The following is a 19,136-nucleotide window of genomic DNA, read 5'->3' on the forward strand; positions in this document are numbered from 1 at the left end:
GCGGGACGGTGGTGTAAGGGGCCAAAGAAATAGATAATTTCGCAATGGAAATATGTACTTATGAAAAGATGATTTCGTATACATAATTGCTAGTTACCTTTTTATTTAAATTAAACTGTATTTCTAGCAACGAAGTGTAGATAAATCAATAAATATTCAAGCGATTTTTGCTCACAGCAAATAACTTATGTCGGTGAGCTGTGAGCTGCTCATTGGGAGACTTAAGGGTTTGGGTTTAAGTAATTTGTCCAAAAGAAGGGATGCTAACGCAAGCACTGTACTTAAAAAACAATATTTGTCCGAAAGAAAATGTATGGAATATTTCTTTTTTAATTTTGTTTTCTTCCTAGCAAATTTTATTGCCGAAAATGGGTAAATATAAGTCATTCCACATCTCTTCTGTCAATTCCACACAATTTCATGCCTCACCGATACAAGTTTGTCAAATCGTGAAAAAGCGATTGAAGTCAAGTATGGCGGCCATCTTATTTTTTAGTTTTTTAAACTAAAACTTCTACCCCCATCTAATTGCCACTTGTACTTTATTAATGCGTATCAAAAATTGAAGTTATTGTTTTATTACAGGTTTCAGAATGGTTGACGCCTTTAGAGATGCAGTAGTGAGTAAAAATAATAGTTTTTCAAAATTTAGACTAAGTCCCATTTCCGTGGTCATGATCAACCTGGAGGAAAACACGAAACCCCTAAATAAGTTAAGCCTTTATCCAGTGAAAATAATAAATTATTATAATAAAGATTATTTTGTCTATAAATCTACTTAAACAATTGGAAATGAATAACTTTTATCTATGTTCTTTTCCAAATTTAAAATTGTCTTCATATGTCTCAAAATTATTTTTGAAGTTATACTTCTTTAGGCGCGTTATGAAAAATTGATGAGAGTGAAATTTTACGATGCGCCCGCACCGTGACACATAATTTAAAAACAACATTCGAATAACAATAGATGTAAGAGAATAATAATAAATATTTATTTATTTAATTTTTCAAATGTAAACTGAACTTTATTGACTATAACGAATCCTTTTCCAGTCTTTGATTATTTAATTGTAAATAATTATTTGCACGCAATCAAAAACTATTTTTAATAATGCCAAAGAAGTATAACTTCTTACGCGCGTACATAAGTACACGCACCCTTTTTTTTAATTTAGTTTATCGTGTTGCCTTGCAGTAAAGAACCCTCAGAAAAACAATTGCCTGACCAATATAAGTGGACCCCGCAAAACGTAGAATTTTCGAGAGCAAAAGACTCTCATGACGTTACGGATGATCTCTTAGCGGTGAAATTAAAAGTCGTCTCAACACTTAAAAGTGCCAAAGAACTAGCAGACACATTGAAAAAACAGATCGGCGATATAGAAATTAAAGAGCGCTATCTAAAGGAAGCTATTGCCTATGGAAAGTATGATTTCAAATAATGTTTTTACGCGAGTCTAATAATAATGCCAGCTATTGTACAAGTGAACTTTCCGAAATCCACATCCATTACCCCCCCTAAAAAACAGTTATATTAAACTAAGCACAGATTACACGCAAATTCAACAAAAGACAAAAAGCAACTCCTGTGCGCACTGGGCTTAGGCCCGTGAGCAACATTGCACCATTTTCTAAAACTAAACTTAAAAAGAAAACTATTGTACTCGTAATAATATATAGGCGTTTGGACTATAGGAATTCTTGGTTCAGATTGCATTGTTTTTATATCACTTTTATTGAGTGGGTGATCAGCGGTGACCTTGAAACATTTCGTCGATTTTTGGTTACACCCTAAGTTACGGATAGTCCGTTGTGTTATATGGAAGTCATACTTAACGGTAACATTTAAGTCGCACTAAGCGTGACTTCCTTATGTCAAAAACGTATTAACTTTCACATCCGGGGTTTACGCACATAGGAAGAAAAATCAAATTAACCTTTTTATAGGAGCGGAGTCACAACACTGAATGTATTTACGACTAGTAGAGATCCCCGAATCTACATTATTCGAGATGGCTTTTGGTATATTTGCCATGGACTCGTGCAGAACTCAATAGCATCTAGGAATATCTTTAGTGACATGTCAGTTCCTAAATGTATAGGAGAAGAGGCGAGTATGAGTTTCTTTCTTTAGCAGAAATAAGATATTATGAACGTAGTTATTATTGCATTAATAAAAGGATTAGTAATTATAAGTATAGGTAGAGAAACGCCAACTGATTAACTTGTAGCAATGATATAGAACGCGGGCTAATGTACAAGTTTTACCATCAAATAGTCGGACTTAAGACAAAGAGTCGCCATGATGCTTTGGTTATTGTTTCTAATTTGAAATATTGACTACCTAGTCAAATCGCGACGGTATTTAAAGGTTTTTTTAAAAAGGAAAACTTTATTAAGTAATTACACTTAGGGTCTGTTTCACAATGTCCGGATAAGTTCCACATAAGTTCCAAATAAGCTATTTATTACTTATTGGTAGGATAAACACTATTTTTGCGTTTCACAACTGTCAGATAGCGCTATTCGTCACATAAAGTCCATCATAAGTTATATGTCGGATGAAGTGGCAAATAGCACAATTTATCTGAAACATAAGTGTGTTTGACTGATGTCAGACAAGAAAACGTTGTGATTCAATAATATGATGGACGTTTTTGAAACTCTTGAAGATGAGTTTGATGAATACTTTGATCGCATCACAACACCGCGCAGGAATCCCGTATTTCAGAATAGAACCAACTATATGGAGACATTGGACGAAACGGACTTTAGGACACGGTTCAGACTTACTAAAGAAGCCGTGATGTTTGTTTATTCAATGATTGAAGAAACAATTTCTGCTCCTACAGAAAGGTAAGTACCTACATACATACAACCCGCAATGATTGGTTTAGCTACCAGATGAGCGCTGCTGGATCCACTTAACAATAGATTTTCTATTGTGTCTGGTTTTCCTAGACAAAATAAGTAGGAATAGGAATCTATTTACCTAACCAACGAATTCCTTATGTACCAAATCTGTATATGTTATAATGCCGATTACTCGTCTACTATTGACTTTGAGATATTATGCAACAGGAAGTTTTCTCACAGTAGTCGGTGATTTCTCTGGTGTCAGCAAAGCTTCTGCCAGTCGCATTGCCACCTTGATTTCACAGGCTATTGCACAGCTCCGTCCTGAGTTTATCAAATTTCCAACCGATACTCAAGAAATACAGCCAGAGTTTTACAACATAGCTAAATTTCCAAGACTCATTGGCGCTATTGATTGTACCCATGTTCCTATAAAATCTCCAGTTAAAAGATCCAATAACCATATAAAAACATAATATCTATTAAACTATGTAGTTTGTACTTTGTTATTTATTCGATTATTGTTTCTAGTTTGTATAATATAACTTTTGTCATTTTAGGTGGAGACAATGCAGAAGAATGGAGAGACAGAAAGTCACAGTTTTCTTTTAATGTTCAAACTGTAGTGAGTGCAAAGTTGAAGATTTTAGACATAGTGGCTAGATGGCCAGGAGCAGCACATGACCAAACAATTTTCAACAATTCATTCCTAAAACAAAGACTGATAAATGGAGAATTTGGAAACCTTTTGATTGTTGGTGATAAAGGCTATGAAAATACTTCATACCTTCTAACTCCACTCCAAAACCCCACGACTCCAGCAGAACATCTATATAACGAATCTCAAATTCGAAGCAGAAATGTGGTGGAAAGGACATATGGTGTTTGGAAAAACCGGTTCCCCATTTTGTCAAAAAAGATTTAACTTCATGTATCTCGTGTACAAGCCGTGATAGTGGCATGTGCGGTGTTGCACAATATTGCTATTGATATGCGAGATGAACATTTTGAACTACTGCAACAAGTAGATGAACCTGCTGATGATATTGATCAAAGCGCAATTGACAACGTGGGAAATGCAAGTGTGCGAAATAATCTTATTAGTGATTATTTTGCTTTATTACTATAATATTTTATAAATTACAAAATTTTTGAGATAAATTAAATAAACATTCAATGCTTTTATTAAAATAAAAATACAAATTTTTATTACAATACATCCTCGCTCCAGGCACAAAATCGATTATTTTTCTAATTTATTTAACAACATATTTTTCTATGGCCCATAATTATCTTTTATGCTCTCTTTCTTCCTCTTCAAATGCCCATTGCTTTCTCTTATTTAGAAGCTCTACCTCCAGAATCTTCTTTTGCAGATCCGCAATCTCTAATTTTGAATCAGCAACTTTTTCGAATGGCCTTTTCATCTTCGGAGTAGCTGAAAATAGATTGATTGGTTAGCCGTGTGGTGGCAGCAAAGACGAGTAGTACCACCCAATATTTGCTTGTGGGTGTCGATGAAAGTGACTTAGGGCTTATCCGCGAGTTTTAGATATAGCGTGGTGACTATAGGCAAAACCTAATAATGAAATAAATCTACTTTAATACAAATAACTTACATAAAGCGGGATGTTTTTTGGAACGTAGAGATTTTGGCTTCCAGTTGGTCCACTTTTCAATTGCCAATTTTTTTGGGGTAGCACTACCACATTCACCTGAAGTGAAACATAAAAGGTAAAGTCCGACTAACTTACCAACAACTCAATTAGAATCTTCCTTCTGTGTACAAACGTCTGCCTCAACTGAATGGATAGATTCTCTTTCTAAAATTATATCATAATATGTATGTAATATTGTTTCATTTGTGAGAGAAAATAAAGTAATTTGTATTGTATATCTTACCAATGCGATCGGAGTCAAATTGACTTTCAATTCCTTCGACAGACAACAATATCATGTCTTTGATTTTTCCTCGATAGGGGTAAGAGGAGTAGCAGCACTAGGGCCACCTCCTTTACGTTACGTTTCAGCATGTATCAAGGCAGACTTTTTTCTTGTAGCCCTCTTTAAGCCTTCGTATTTAGCTTTTAAAGTTTTAGCGCTGCGAAAGTTTTCCACACTTGTGCTATTAAACAGCGCCTCTAACGTCTTCCAGCACTGCTCTTTCTCCTGGCAGGTGACTGAGTCACTTTTTTTATTTTCTAATATATTTTTATGATCAGCAACAAGCGACGTTAGAAGCTCAACTTCTTCCTGGCTGAAATTGACGCTTCTTTCACGTTTTTGCGTAGACATTTTTTTAAGTTAAAGAATCCACCTCGAATCACAAAAACAACGGAAAGGTCAAGCCGAAGGCACCGAACTAAAATATGTACTAAAATACTCAATAACACAAACAAAAATACCATGTGAAAATGACAGCCCGTTTCATTACAAGTAATATTAAATGACCAACAAAAAGGTTAAGGTTCTATGTTTTTCTATAGAATTTTGTAACTTTATTTGTTCGTAACAAAAAAACGGAACATACGAATTTGGTGTTGCTACCACAATCTTCTTTATGTGTCGGATAGTTATGTGCCGGATAAAATATGATTGTGAAACGCAAAGTTTCTTATTCGGAACTTTTATCTTCCAAATAATTTATGTGTTGCATAGCTATTTGGTACTTTATCCATACATTGTGAAACAGACCCTTAGTATTCTTAACTTATAGTCGATGTTAGACTGGCTTTTTTATAATTCTATTCTTACAGCTAAAAACCCTTACATAATAACTAAGCATTCGTGGTACATGATATAATAATAAAACTATGCATTCATTGTAGTGATTGCATTAACGCTTATGGTGCGTTCTGGGTATCTGTGTGACATTGTAACTACCTACTGTTAGTTTATTTTAAAAATTATATCAACTCTTATAAGTCTGCACAATATAATTTTAAGAAATCAAACTCATGTGTTCCTGAAGTTAGATTTCTAGTTTAAATCTATCAAAAGAGTCGAGGAGGCCAATAAAGTTCTTACGCTTCTAAGTTAAATTACCCAATACATAGAAATTGTACCCATTACAACGAATTATTGCGAAAATTTAATTGTTTAAAGCTAGCCTTCAGAAACATTTGCAGTGGTGAGCTGACATCCTAACTCTTTGGTCTAATAAACCTTCATGTACCAATAAACCTTCAACCAATATTGGGTTTCGTGCCCTCGATTCATATAATGTGTATTCTTACTGCTTTAAAATCATAGTTGTAATGGTTTTGTCTTTAATGCTCTAAATTCCTGTGTTTATATTTTACATATTATTAGTATATTTCGGTATTTTTAGTTTATTTTAGTTGTATTCCTCTATTACATTTATGTATTACATTTTTTTCTTATCTGTTAAGCAATTCAAGGACAATTCTATAATTATAATTTGTATTTTTTTGTATCTTGTAGTTGTGTCTATCACGTTACCTTATCGAATAATTAGATAACTTATGAAATAAATTAAATTAAGTATTAAACATTTTTAGGCAACATAATGTAAAATACATTTACAATTGCTTTCCAGATTCCAAGCATACGTGATCCTTGCGTTTTTAACTCCATTATTAAATACGAGACAATTCCAACTGCGAGACGAACAATATACGAGGAAGACAACTTTTTATGTCTCAAACCTAACTTTAATTTAACCTTGGAACAATATCAATCCGTGCCAAAACAAGTTGTTAATGATACATGCAAAAAAGGTACCGTAAACAGTTGTAACTTAATATTTCTACACCCGTACACGTATATACAACATTTTCAATACATTCATTTAATAGGTTGCAACCGTTTAATGCAATGCTGTTTCTCTCAGCTCCAACGAATAAATTTTTCATACTAATGCTATTCGAGCAATGCTTGACGGAAACATTTGAAGAAAACATTAATGACCGCTATATAACGGTTGGTTTTTATTATATTAAATTAATAATAAATTAAAGAAGAAAAAAGCTCTTAAAAAGAAAGAAGCTCTGGCTGACAAGATCAACTGATCGGCAACAGAAAGAAGTTAAACAAATGATCAACAAGTCAATCTCCAATTAGAAGACGGGAAAATTAATATTACATATTTATTATTATAAGAAGGGATGTTTGTATCGTTATTTGGTTTCTGACTCCGTATTTATTTTTCACATTTTTGTAGGAACTATAAAAAGCTTATCTGATAATTTGATGGGCTGTGGCGCACGCATTTTGGCGGAATACAGCTATTACCCCAACAGAAATATATTACCTGCAGACTTACAAGAATATTGTGCAGAAATTGATGGTTCCTGCAAGTTGATCGTTGCGTGGCATCTATCGAATTCTTCAATCGAAAATCATGAAACTCTAAGCAATGATAAAAATTTCAAAAGAACTTTTCTGAAAATGGGTTTGTTTAAACAAATAAAGGTGTAAATTATCTAAAGTAATTTTTGTTTTATGTGTATTTTTATTATTCTGAATTAGTTATATAATAAATAGCAATTTTTTTCGTTCTAACTTTTTGTCATGTCTAAGAATAATATAGGTGTAAAAAAACAAGAGACGATGACGTAATATTTGTTTTTTTCGTGATCGGCAACACACCACCTGCAGGTGTCCATAGACGGTGTTCAGTACTTTATCTCGGGTGTCGCCTGATGGATTGCCTCCTGTTCAATATTTTTTTTTAACCTTTAGCCAGGCCTAGATGCCCGGTCTTGCAATAAGAAGGTACAGCTCTAACACACATTTGTCAAAATGTAATCAATAAAAGACAACTCGTTTTTTGTAGTATTGAGAATATGGCAGGAGCTGTCAAATAGAGGTTCACATAATAAATATTCAATGCCCGGTAATCGAAGTTTTGAAAATACTGATCATTAACTTACTAAAAAGAAAATGATGTGTGAAGAAGATACTGCTTCTTCACTAAGGCCTCAGTTTTAACACTTCAGTCTGCCTGTACTAAACAAGTTCGCACGTTATTTAATTAATGTAGTAATGTGTTTTCAAACGATCTATAAAGGAGTTGATTAAGAAAAACATTTTGCAGTAATCATTTATTTTCTGCTATGTGTAGAGCCCCTCTTGAAAGGGTCATTAGTCATATTTCTGCTTGCTCTAAACGTCTCTAACTTGTAGAAAAATCGCAAAATATTACACTTGGGTTGAGTCTGAATCTTCATAACAATATTTACAATTACTGTTTTGATTGCAGTAAAAAGTTTTACAAACATAACTATTTTAATAGAAATTAGACTAGACTTGAAATAATAAATAATCTTGCACAACTTAATTTTAACAAATAAATAACACAAATTAACAAAGAAATTAATTCACCATTACTACCATAGAATGTTACAATGATAAAATACTTCATGATTAGGTTATAAACTATTATTTTTATATTATTACAAGTCACTATATTTTAGTAAATAATAGTAAAATAGTTTTAAAGTTATTTCATCAAACTGATTACTACCAAAAAACACAGTCCCATATTTCCTTAAACCACGACTTAGGCTCTCGATTATAATATTTAGAATTAGGAAGAGGTACAACATTGTCAGTTGGACCCATTTTAAATATATTTACATAAGCTTGCGTTATACCGAACCTCCACATAGCAACATACGGCAAATAGGTACCTATGAAAACGGTCCAGTAAAATTGCAAATTAAAAATAACTCGACCGATATTAGTTATATATAAACTTAAAATCAGGTCGTGAGATGCAATTTTTAATTTTGAGGACAAAGAAAGACGCTTGTACTGTGGTGAGTCGTCCAATGTTTTATAGTCTTTCGCATAAAGGATTATTGGTGAAGAGTTTGGTAAGAAATCTATGGGGCACTTTTCTATCAAGTTGGTCACATTCACGCCTGAAATATAATATATTAAGATTAGCATTGACTAGACAATATTGTAATCTTTTAATGTATTGCCTTGCGATTCTGTAACTCACTTTTCGAACTCTCACAGCGGTTTTCGCAGCAGCGGTCGCGCTCAAATCAGTCGTGAAGCAGTCATACCGAAAACCGCTGTGAGAGTTCGAAAAGTGAGTTACAGAATCGCAAGGCAGTACATACACTTATGCAGTGAAATTTCTAATTAATCCTTGTCTTACAAGCGAAAAGCGCCTGCACATATGTTCTTGTTACAACAATATTAGTATCTATTGTATTTAAACTATTTATTTGAACGATAACCCCTATGAATATCAACCAAAAACCGTGATCTGTGGCGTCAGAGTAATAAATTATTAACAGTGCTCCTAACATACAACAATCAAATTACAGAATATAAAAGTAATACTCTATTAGAGTATTACTCTATTAGAGTATTACTTTTATTATTCTTACTTTTATATAGTACTTAAAAAATATAATATAATTACTAATTCTTGTATTGTCAATCGGAAAAAAGTTTTAGCGTATATTCCTCATATACGTACGTAGTTTTTCTTGTGCCGAAAGAGATAAAGCGATACTTATATAATGTATGTGTGCCTTGTGAATCACATACTTTATGACTTACCCGCGTCATTGTTTAATCCGTTAAGTTGTTTTTGTAAATTCATTTCCAGAGACAGCCTATCTTCCTCCGTATAGATATAACCTGGTACGTTTGATAAGTTCTTGGTAAAATAGACCAAAGCGTCGTGATCTATAGCTGGGTGAATGGCGCTTAAGCCTGATGCCATTACGTGAGCAGCGTGCTCAAAATAGTCTGGTGGACTTGTTAGACATGGCGTGAACACTTTGTCTTGGAGGATCCGGCAGATTTCTTTGGTTTCGTCGTATTTTTTGCGGCAAATATTGTACCTAATAATTAATAACATTTTCATGCATTTTTTAATTGGAAACAGTGATTTGTGTTTGACTATAATGTTGTATAACTTCAATGTGTGCACGAAATGGCGGACAGAATATCTACATTGAATGGATAGCTAACAAATTTAGAGGGTAGAACTAGTCTTAGGAAGCCCAAATAAGGGCGGGGCAGTCACATATTCTATTCGTTCACAGTTCCATACATATTATTTTAATAAACGATGTATTTTTATGTCCATACCAATGCGGAATTTAAAAAATAATAATGATATACCTGTCCTCCAAGCCAAGTACGTGACCTATTACACCCCAGAAATGATTGAATGCCTCCCAATCGCCAGGCTGCAAAGCTCGTATACCCAGTCTATTCGGTTTTAAAAGCGTAAAACCTATAAAGCCAAATAGTGTGAAGGCCATATCACGCTGAGACACAGTTCCGTGGCCTTTAATCTTAGAAGCGCGGCTAGCTACTAGATGGTGGGACCGTATGGTTTGAAGAGACCGCCACGATCTAAACAAATATAAAATTAAATAAATCAGTGGCGCTACAGCCTCAGACTTCTGAATCTGTTTCATGATCATTTTACAATCTAATAGGCAAGTAGGTAATCAGCCTGTGCCTGACACACGCCGTCGACTTTTTGGGTCTAAGACATATAGGTTTCCTTACGATGTATTCCTTCACCGTTCGAGTGAAATGCGCACATAGAAAGAAAGACCATTGCTGCACAGCAGGTTTGCGAACCTACGACCTCAGGGATAAGAGTCGCACGCTGAAGCCTCTAGGCCAACACTGCTCTAATAAATATACATACATATTTACAAATTGAATCTGTAGCTTAACATTTTACGTAGAATGTATTTTTCAACCTATTCATTTGGTTTATATCTTGAAGGCATTAGGCAAGTGTAAAAACTAAGAAGCGTGCTACTTACAGGCTACCTGGCTTCAGATCATGCTCTAACCAAGAATTAACGTGTGAATACGTTGACCAATATCGTTTGAAGGCTGTATACTGTGAGTTCGAGCGTCGGGTTCCAACCAGAACACTTAGGATGGTGGGGATAGCCATTACGGCGACCAAACCCAAAATCATCGATATTGACTGCATGAAGAAAAAGTCCCTTTAAAAGCGACGACCCCTATTATAAGAAACAACACAATATATTCATTTAAAAAAAAATCAAAATCATTTATTCATATAGGTAACACAATGTACACTTATGAACGTCAAAAAAGAAATATTTATATAATGCTTCTAATTTTGTATTTACTGCCAGTTCTCAAATCAAGGGCGTAGAACGGAAGAGAAGAACTGGCAATAAATTCTCCGTCATAATTTTTTTATTTGTAAGGAGCTGCAACCACTACACCATGTTCCACATGACATCTTAAGTAATTAATAGTTAATTAATTATAATAAAATAAATTAAAAACAAAGATTTAACCTCTATCAGCAGAAGGCCTAGTGAGATAGGAGCACGCACTAATATTCTCGTGGGAACAACACGCAATTATCGCAAATTAATTAGAAGTAGCCTGACTAGTGCTAGACAGGCTTCTTCTAATTAATTTGCGATATTATGTTTGACTTTAATATGAGTAGGGATGCCTACAGATTCAAATTTAATGACGTGGAATAAGTGATACCTAGGTATCTTTTGTTCCATAATAAACGTATTTTATTTTTTTTCATAGTCAATATACCAATTCAAGTCCGACCAGTCACCACAAGTATCACCCCTTCACGATTCGCTTAATGGTACATAACATAATAATTTATAGTTCATATTAAAGCCCAATTAAAATTACTTCAAGCTGTGGTATAGTTAAAGAAAGGTCTACTCTGGTCTGGTCTAATACTGGATAATATTCTTGTTTGGTTCTTGACGAGATTTTATCGTCATCCTTTGATCCATTTAGTTAAATCCTTATTCAAAATTATAGGGATACATTACATGTCTTGAACATTAATACTTACTGATTATATTTTTTTTCGTCAAACCATTCTGGTAGTTTAATTTCCAAGTCCTCGACATTATCTGTATCACATGGTTGCTCATAAGCATCTTTGCTGAAAAGGCCATCTATCACTTCTTCGACTGAAACAAAACTTTTCTTTTTATTTGGCAGTTGCGCAGTGCAGTTTATCATCGGGGCAAGAACTAAGTTCTATTTCTAAACAAACTTTTTTGCAAAGAAATGAAAAGAGGTGATGAAAACTGAATATATTGCTACGAATCCAAAACCAAAAGACAATCAGCTCAGTTGGTGTTTCCTTTCGAGGATCGGCCAACTAAGGTAAAGAAAGGCAAAAAGATGATTGCCTCATTATTTGGTCGGAAAGATCATTTCGCGACAGTTGTGCTAGAAGATGGAAGGACAGCCCTGAGATTCTGTAACTCACTTCACGAACTCACACAGCGGTTTTCGCATCGGCGGTCGCTCTCAAATCAGTCCTGAAGCAGTTATTTTATGATTTGGCATTCTGAAAAGGTGGGAGCTTGTAGTTAATTGTTTATTAGAATGCCAAATCATAAAATGACTGCTTCAGGACTGATTTGAGAGCGACCGCCGATGCGAAAACCGCTGTGTGAGTTCGTGAAGTGAGTTACAGAATCGCAGGGCTGTTACTGCAGACTGGTATCCAATGCAGTCAATCGCTGTTTGCCTGTTGTCTTGGAAAAAATTCGACAGCAGCGTCCTTGTAATCAAGTGTAGTTTAGCTCTTTCACAATTTTCACATGGTTTACGGTATGGTATAAGTCTTGTTTCTGACCAAGAACAAAGTAACCCTTAGAATAAAAACTATCAAACTCGATCCAATTACAATTATTAATATAAAAAAATATTCTGTGTCAACCTTTAAAAACTTGATCTCTTTTTTCAGGGTACCTATCTAAATACGATTCGACATAATTTTACGATTTGGCATTCTGATAAGAAGGGAGCTTGTAGTTTATTCTTTATCAGAATGCCAAATCGTAAAATGACTGCTTCACGACTGATTTGAGCGCGACCGCCGCTGCGAAAACCGCTGTGAGAGTTCGGAAAGTGAGTTACAGAATCGCAAGGCTGCACTGAATTAACTAAACCAGTTGAAAAACCGAAAGGTTTTATGAATTGTATTTCATTTTTAAAACAACGTTCCAATAATTTATTATTATGTACTTTTACGTTAATATCACATTATATTATGTGCGGAGCCCCTAAAGTACCTAAATTTTAGGTACTTTAGGGGCTCCGCACGTACAGGTTTTACACAACTTTTTTGATAATACCTTATATATATAAAAATGCATTAGGTATATTATAAATATACCTAATGCATTTTTATGGAATTTCGTGCTTGTAAAATAACAGCGTAAGAACATAAATAATAATTATTGATTGGCTTACAGGTGGCTTTTAAAAAAAAGCAAAAATTAATACGACTGAGGTGTTTTTCCTATTTCATAGTTACAAACTAGTACATTTATTAGCAAGTAAGCTTGACCTCATACCTCGACTGACCAAATTCAAGAATAAATGTCGAGGTACAATAAATTTAAGCCAACACCGATAAGTTGGTAAAATTGGTTGAGTAAAAAATCGTAAAATTATGGGAAGTTTATTTGCATTTTTTTTGGTAAAATAAATCTATACGCTGGCATTGAGAAATATGTGTTAAACAAGATAAATGTAAAGTTAAATGCTAATGAGCACTTCACAAAAACATACAATAACAAGATTCACGTTAGAACCTTTTCATAAAAAAAAACTCAACCGGTACAATGAAGATACATCGTTATTTAAAACATGCTCATTAATATTTGAATACTAGTTTATCGCCTCTTGCTGACCACCACTGCCCAAAATCATTCGAAAGTCGAGTTATTATTCGACTTGGGGTCCTTCAAAATAGAGCGTACCAATTCTTGAAAGGCCGGCAACGCACTTGTGAGCCTTGGCAAGGTGAGTGTCCATGGGCGGCGGTATCACTTAACATCAAGTGAGGGTCCTGCCCGTTTGCCTCCTATTACATTAAAAAAATGTAAATTATTTAATAATACGTGTGAAATAATATGTGATATTCATAATATGTGTGAAAGTATGTTTTATTAAATCGTATTAACAATTTGAATTTTGTTTCCCCTTTCCAAAAAAGAGCACACATATTCAAAAATAATGAGGTAATATATATATATAAATGTGTTTAAATGTATCTGAATTAAAGCCAATTATCATTACACCAAATTTAGTTATCTTTCCAACTCAAGCATTAAAAAATAAATCCCAGATAAGAGGTCTGATTAATAAAAATAAATCACAAAAACAAGACATAGAAACATTGATTCATACATTCATTCTTTTTGTTGAGCAGGAAGACAATTTAATTAGACAAAATGATTTGTGTGTAGTTATTTAAATAACAGGTTTCGATGTAATTTTTAAAAATAGCTTGTCATTTTTGTCATGCTGGTTAATGGTATATAAACGTTTGTTGGTTTTACATTATCATAATGTAGAGTTATCTACAGATTTCCGCAATAGGCAACTTAGATATTAAGTAGTGGCAATCAGTGTCGTAACAATAGGGGCTGGCAAAATGCCACAGACCCCCGACCCAGAGGGCCCCTGCCCAAGAGATAATATTATAGACATTCAACGGCTGCCCTGCGATTCTGTAACTCACTTTTCGAACTCACACAGCGGTTTTCGCATCAGCGGTCGCTCTCAAATCAGTCGTGAAGCAGTCATTTTATGATTTGGCATTCTGATAAACAATAAACTACAAGCTCCCACCTTTTCAGTGAGTTACAGAATCGCAGGGCAGATCACATACCCGGTAGATTTGATAGTGAAAAAATGAATTTAACCAGCCCCAGCTTTGACATTCATCGACTATACTAAAGCATTCGACTGCATCTCACATGGAAGTATATAAGTGGCGAGCGCTTTCGCTTTCGCTTAGCTATATTTTTTAGTCTTAAAAACAATTATACTAAAGAATATAATTATATTGTTGTTATTTATAATTAAAGTTAATTATATATAAGTAAAGCAAATTAAAAAAAAAGTAGAAGCATACAAAACGATAAAAATGTTTAAAACCTATTATATCTTTAAATAAATAAAAAATACCTATATTATTTTTTTACATATCTACCTTCTAAATCCATTCTTCAACTGCGAGACAGTTTCACAAATTTGTATTTGAATTTTATATTTAACTTAAATTTTTGTTAAAGGCTTTGCGCGCGGACTTCTGTAAATACCTAACTGGTTTCGGCCTGTATTGATAGTGTAATTTATATATGATTATTATATGTCGGAGCAACGGCGGTGTTGTAAGCTGCCAGTGTCTTTATACATATGTCAGTTATCGCAGAGCTCATACATTTTTTTAAATTTATGACGTGATCAAAGTGTAATCGTTTATAACCGATAATACTTGTGGTTTATTCTATTTGCCAATATTGCTGAATCTACAAATTGAAAACTATTTGAAAAATCTCTAGTAATAGTGATTCCATAGTCATTATTATTATTAAAAGTAATTTATTATGTCGAACCAATGGCGTTACAATGGTCAAATTAGTTCAAAATCGTTAATACTAGTGGATTTGCCAGCGTTGGTAGATGTATAAATTAAGTATGTACTATAAAATGGTCGATAATAATAGTGATTTCAAGTGATGGAAAGCCCTACCGCGGCCTGGCTGTACTCATCCGGCGCTCGATCGCGCACCGCACCATACCAGTCTGCAACCACCAGCAGTTCCACAAGCTGGGCGTGGATTTGGCAATCGCCGGATGACCCACCCGCATCATGGCCATTTACATGCTAGACATAGAAATGGCATTCGACTGTATCTGGCATGCCAGCCTGGTGCTCAAGCTTACATAATCTCAAACCTTCCTCAACTAAGACCTGTCAGGCTTGGCAGAGCACGGTCACCTATATGGGAGTACAGGTGGACCGGAGACTCACCATGTCCAAACACGTCACTATATGTCACACAGTCACCGACAGGGCGCTGAGGAAGCTGCGTCCGCTAGTGTCGGGCACCAAGATCTACATCCGCCCCTATCTCATGTATGCGGCGCCAGCGTGGTTAGCGCTCACCTCGGAGGCGACCCACCGACCACTACGCACGTGCAGAACACAACACTCCGGCGCGCAGTGAACGCGCCTCTACGTGAGAAACGCCACCATAGCACGTGACCTACCCCTAGAGATCATCGATGATTTCGTCGTACGGTCAACCAGCTACATGTTCAAGCAGGCGGGCGCGTCCCGCATCCCGCACCGCCAGCACCTCGCTCTGTGGCATTCTAGATACGAGACTTCCCGCGTAACAGTTCGCGCGGGTATCACCACCGGACAAGATACCGGGTAAGAACAGATAACGCAGCTTTATCCTCAGATCATCTCGCCGTCAGCGGGCCTGGATCGCGAGCCACGAATTTGCCTGACGCCACTCACAACGGATGGACCAAGACAACGATTAAGACTCGTCTCCACCACACCAAGGGCTATACGCCAGCCCCAGTGCCATCCTGCACCAGCAGGCCGTGAAAGTAAAAGAGCGGATAAAAATGAGCAAAGAAGCGGCTCTCAGTTCGATTGAAGAGTCGAACCAAGCATAAGCCTTTACAAAGTAGACTAATATTGAAATTAAACTGATGCCACTAAACAATTTTTTAAATACTATCTTTGACGGTGTGTGCCAAAAGAAACCCTAAAAGGATATGTACACTCAAAACATAATTACGTATCCGGAATGGTATAATGATGATATTATTCGTAAAACAAAATGGAAGCTAAGCTACACGAGCGTAATAAGAGAACCAAGTGAATCTGATGGTGGCTGTACACACTCGGCGAGAGCCTCTCGCCGAGAGTCTCGACCGAGAGGACCGAGAGAAGAGCGCAGCCTGTACACACTCGTTACGTTATTTGTATTTAAAACACCGTTAATAATGGACGTGGAAACCGCTGCTGCTGTTTGTCTTTGTGCAATAAGCAACGCCTGATTGTATAGATGCATTAATCTTTCTTTTATGTCCACGGTACGTAGCCATGAGTGAATCTCGCTTTTTCTTTAGTTCCTCAATTGGGATATCGATCGGCCGGCTAATTCGCATCCAAGCATCATGTAGAGATTGTTTATTTTTGTGTCCTACATCCTTCGGATTCCATAACAACGATTCCCTTTGGTAACACTCCAAAAACTCTAATTCGCGTTCGTTAGACCACATTGTGCGATACGTCCTGTCACAACCACAGTCATCGAGCAAGTGATTGAACGAGTGTGTACAGGTCGCTCTCGTTTTACTCGCGAGACCCTTTGACTCGTGCGCAAAAAACCGACAGGCGACCGAGAGAGGCGAGACCGACTGCGAGGAAGCGAGGCGAGACGAGAGCTCTACTGTACACTCTCGCCCTCGGCCTGTCTCGGGGTGTCTCGCCGAGTGTGTACAGCTACCATTAAATATTTTCTTATATTCTATTAATGTCTTTGTTCTTATTTTAGTCTGCAAATGTTGAGCAAATCAGCATATATTTTCACTAATTTAACTATTAAAAACCACGAAATAGATTGTCTACCGAATTAATTATTGTGATTAAAAATTAACTGCACAAATGACAATCATAGTATAATATAAAAAAATGAATCAAATTTATTGTATTTTCTTAATCTAGTTCATTATTTATTCTTGAGTCCAAATCACGTTTAATAATCAAATCATATTTTATTTTCATATAGATTTTGCAAGTTTTTTACTTTCGAGTTCGAGGTGAATCACCTATGGAGTCAATCATGTGTCAACGCGTAAGCTGTGGTGACAAACTGACAACTGACAAATAACAATAAGGTGTTGAAAAAGAAATGTTTGTTTTGAAATGAATTTATTACTATTTTAGCGAAAAAATTGGAATAGTTTAAAAGAAAAAACGACGGGACCCTCTTAATGAATAAACTGTTAACTTACTTAAAGAGTAAAAATGAAATGTCACATTCCTGGGCCTAATGTTAAAGGTTTAAAAATACATTAAAATTAAACTCAAATTAATAGCTATGACTTAGATATATAAACGTGTGGTTTTAGTTTTAGGTAGAACTATTCATGCTTTAGCGAGATTCGGAGATGAATTATATTTAGAATCGTCGCCGGATGCAATTCTTTTAAGGACACTAAATGCAACTGAATCAGCTTATGCCATGATTAAGTTTAACAAGGTTTTCTTCTCATATTTTAATTATAACTTCTATTCAACTGATGATAAAGAGGGATTAAAATGTAAAATATCTATGAAGAGTGCTCTTAATGCTTTTAAATCCCCTACACATATGGACAAACAAGTAGAAAACTTAGAAATAAAACTAGACCCTGAGTCATGTAAACTAATATTTATTGTAAAATGCAAGCATGGTATTGTTAAGACACATTTTGTTTCTATATTAGACTGTAAAGCAATGCAAGCAGTTTACTCTAAGGATTTAGTGCACAACAGGTACTTAACATTTATTTATTATTAATTTATGACTTATTATTTTTTAAATTTAAAATTTTTAGACTCTGCAATGATACTTTAACTATTTATTTTACAGGATAACATGTTCACAAAAAATATTTACAGAAGCTTTAGGAAATTTTCAAAGTTCAGATGATCAAGTAACAATTGAAGCAAATTCAAACTCTTTCATCATGCGTAACTATATTGATTGCAACATTGATTTAACAAAAGTAATTAGAACTCAGATTAACATTAAACCATCAGAGTTTGACAGTTATGTAATTGGAACAGAAACAATAATTACTTTTACTTTAAAAGAATTTAAAGCTTTATTAGCATTTGCTGAAGCATTAAGTTTGCCTCTACAGCTACAATTTGAAATAACAGGGAAGCCAATTGTGTTTATAGTTCACAATGGTACCACATTTGAAGCACATTTTGTATTAGCTACCTCTAAACCTGATACGAACACTCAAGCCTCATCAACACCAAACAGTTCATCTGTTGAAAGAAAAAGAAAGGAGGTGCATAGTAAATCAAATAGCCCTATAAAGAAAAAACTTCATTTAGATGTAGATTTATCTAAATGTCTAGATGACGATTCTCATCTTTTTAATTATATAGACATACCAATAGAAAAAGATTTAAATAACATTGACAACTTAGTACATAATAATAAAACAACTGGTAGCCAAAGTATACTACATGATAATATGGAATGTGATAATATTATACCCGGATCCCCAACCTCTAAAATAAAGATTAAGGCTATATTTAAAAGGTGCTTTGAAAGCACATTTGATCCTAGAAGTATTCAAGGTTTAGTTTTAGCAGAAAACTCAGATAGTGAATAAAATAATGTAGTATTTAGTAGTTTACTTTTTGATTAATAATTCACAATAAAGTTAGTTTTGAATGCTAATATGAGGTAATT

At 34.8% G+C, this 19,136-nt stretch overlaps 3 protein-coding genes across 3 annotated transcripts; 2 read left to right on the forward strand and 1 right to left on the reverse strand.

The window, feature by feature from the left end:
* The first annotated feature begins 524 nt into the window (after positions 1-524).
* Positions 525-7,306, forward strand: LOC125054022. Its single transcript, XM_047655674.1, has 5 exons — positions 525-620; positions 1,196-1,426; positions 1,948-2,110; positions 6,416-6,596; positions 7,040-7,306. Exons 1-5 carry the CDS (start codon positions 613-615, stop codon positions 7,294-7,296), a joined length of 840 nt encoding a protein of 279 aa, XP_047511630.1. The 5' UTR covers positions 525-612; the 3' UTR covers positions 7,297-7,306.
* Positions 7,307-7,907: 601 nt separating this feature from the next.
* Positions 7,908-15,049, reverse strand: LOC125054048. Its single transcript, XM_047655715.1, has 6 exons — positions 14,846-15,049; positions 11,678-11,798; positions 10,632-10,838; positions 9,970-10,206; positions 9,400-9,686; positions 7,908-8,744 (listed from the first exon to the last, which is right to left on the reverse strand). Exons 3-6 carry the CDS (start codon positions 10,805-10,807, stop codon positions 8,341-8,343), a joined length of 1,104 nt encoding a protein of 367 aa, XP_047511671.1. The 5' UTR covers positions 10,808-10,838; positions 11,678-11,798; positions 14,846-15,049; the 3' UTR covers positions 7,908-8,340.
* A 2,481-nt stretch (positions 15,050-17,530) lies between these two features.
* On the forward strand, positions 17,531-19,126 carry LOC125053758 (cell cycle checkpoint control protein RAD9A). Its single transcript, XM_047655294.1, has 3 exons — positions 17,531-17,723; positions 17,794-18,199; positions 18,297-19,126. The coding sequence occupies exons 1-3, from the start codon at positions 17,690-17,692 to the stop codon at positions 19,054-19,056; spliced, it is 1,200 nt and encodes a 399-aa protein (XP_047511250.1). The 5' UTR covers positions 17,531-17,689; the 3' UTR covers positions 19,057-19,126.
* Positions 19,127-19,136: the final 10 nt, after the last annotated feature.

The sequence above is a fragment of the Pieris napi genome, chromosome 11 (genome assembly GCF_905475465.1).
Source record: "Pieris napi chromosome 11, ilPieNapi1.2, whole genome shotgun sequence".
NCBI lineage: Eukaryota > Metazoa > Arthropoda > Insecta > Lepidoptera > Pieridae > Pieris > Pieris napi.

What these genes read in the sequence shown, in the direction of transcription:
- LOC125054022 (XM_047655674.1), top strand. An exon ending in GAAGCTATTGCCTATGGAAA is followed by an intron (nt 1,427 to 1,947) that starts GTATGATTTCAA and finishes ACCTTTTTATAG; the next exon opens with GAGCGGAGTCACAACACTGA. An exon ending in TAATGATACATGCAAAAAAG is followed by an intron (nt 6,597 to 7,039) that starts GTACCGTAAACA and finishes ACATTTTTGTAG; the next exon opens with GAACTATAAAAAGCTTATCT.
- LOC125054048 (XM_047655715.1), bottom strand. Translation starts at nt 10,807, where the DNA reads ATGCAGTCAATATCGATGATTTTGGGTTTGGTCGCCGTAATGGCTATC. An exon ending in GTACTTGGCTTGGAGGACAG is followed by an intron (nt 9,687 to 9,969) that starts GTATATCATTAT and finishes ATTAATTATTAG; the next exon opens with GTACAATATTTGCCGCAAAA. An exon ending in CGGATTAAACAATGACGCGG is followed by an intron (nt 8,745 to 9,399) that starts GTAAGTCATAAA and finishes ATTATATTTCAG; the next exon opens with GCGTGAATGTGACCAACTTG.
- LOC125053758 (XM_047655294.1), top strand. Translation starts at nt 17,690, where the DNA reads ATGAAATGTCACATTCCTGGGCCTAATGTTAAAG. An exon ending in TCCTGGGCCTAATGTTAAAG is followed by an intron (nt 17,724 to 17,793) that starts GTTTAAAAATAC and finishes GTGTGGTTTTAG; the next exon opens with TTTTAGGTAGAACTATTCAT. An exon ending in AAGGATTTAGTGCACAACAG is followed by an intron (nt 18,200 to 18,296) that starts GTACTTAACATT and finishes TTTATTTTACAG; the next exon opens with GATAACATGTTCACAAAAAA.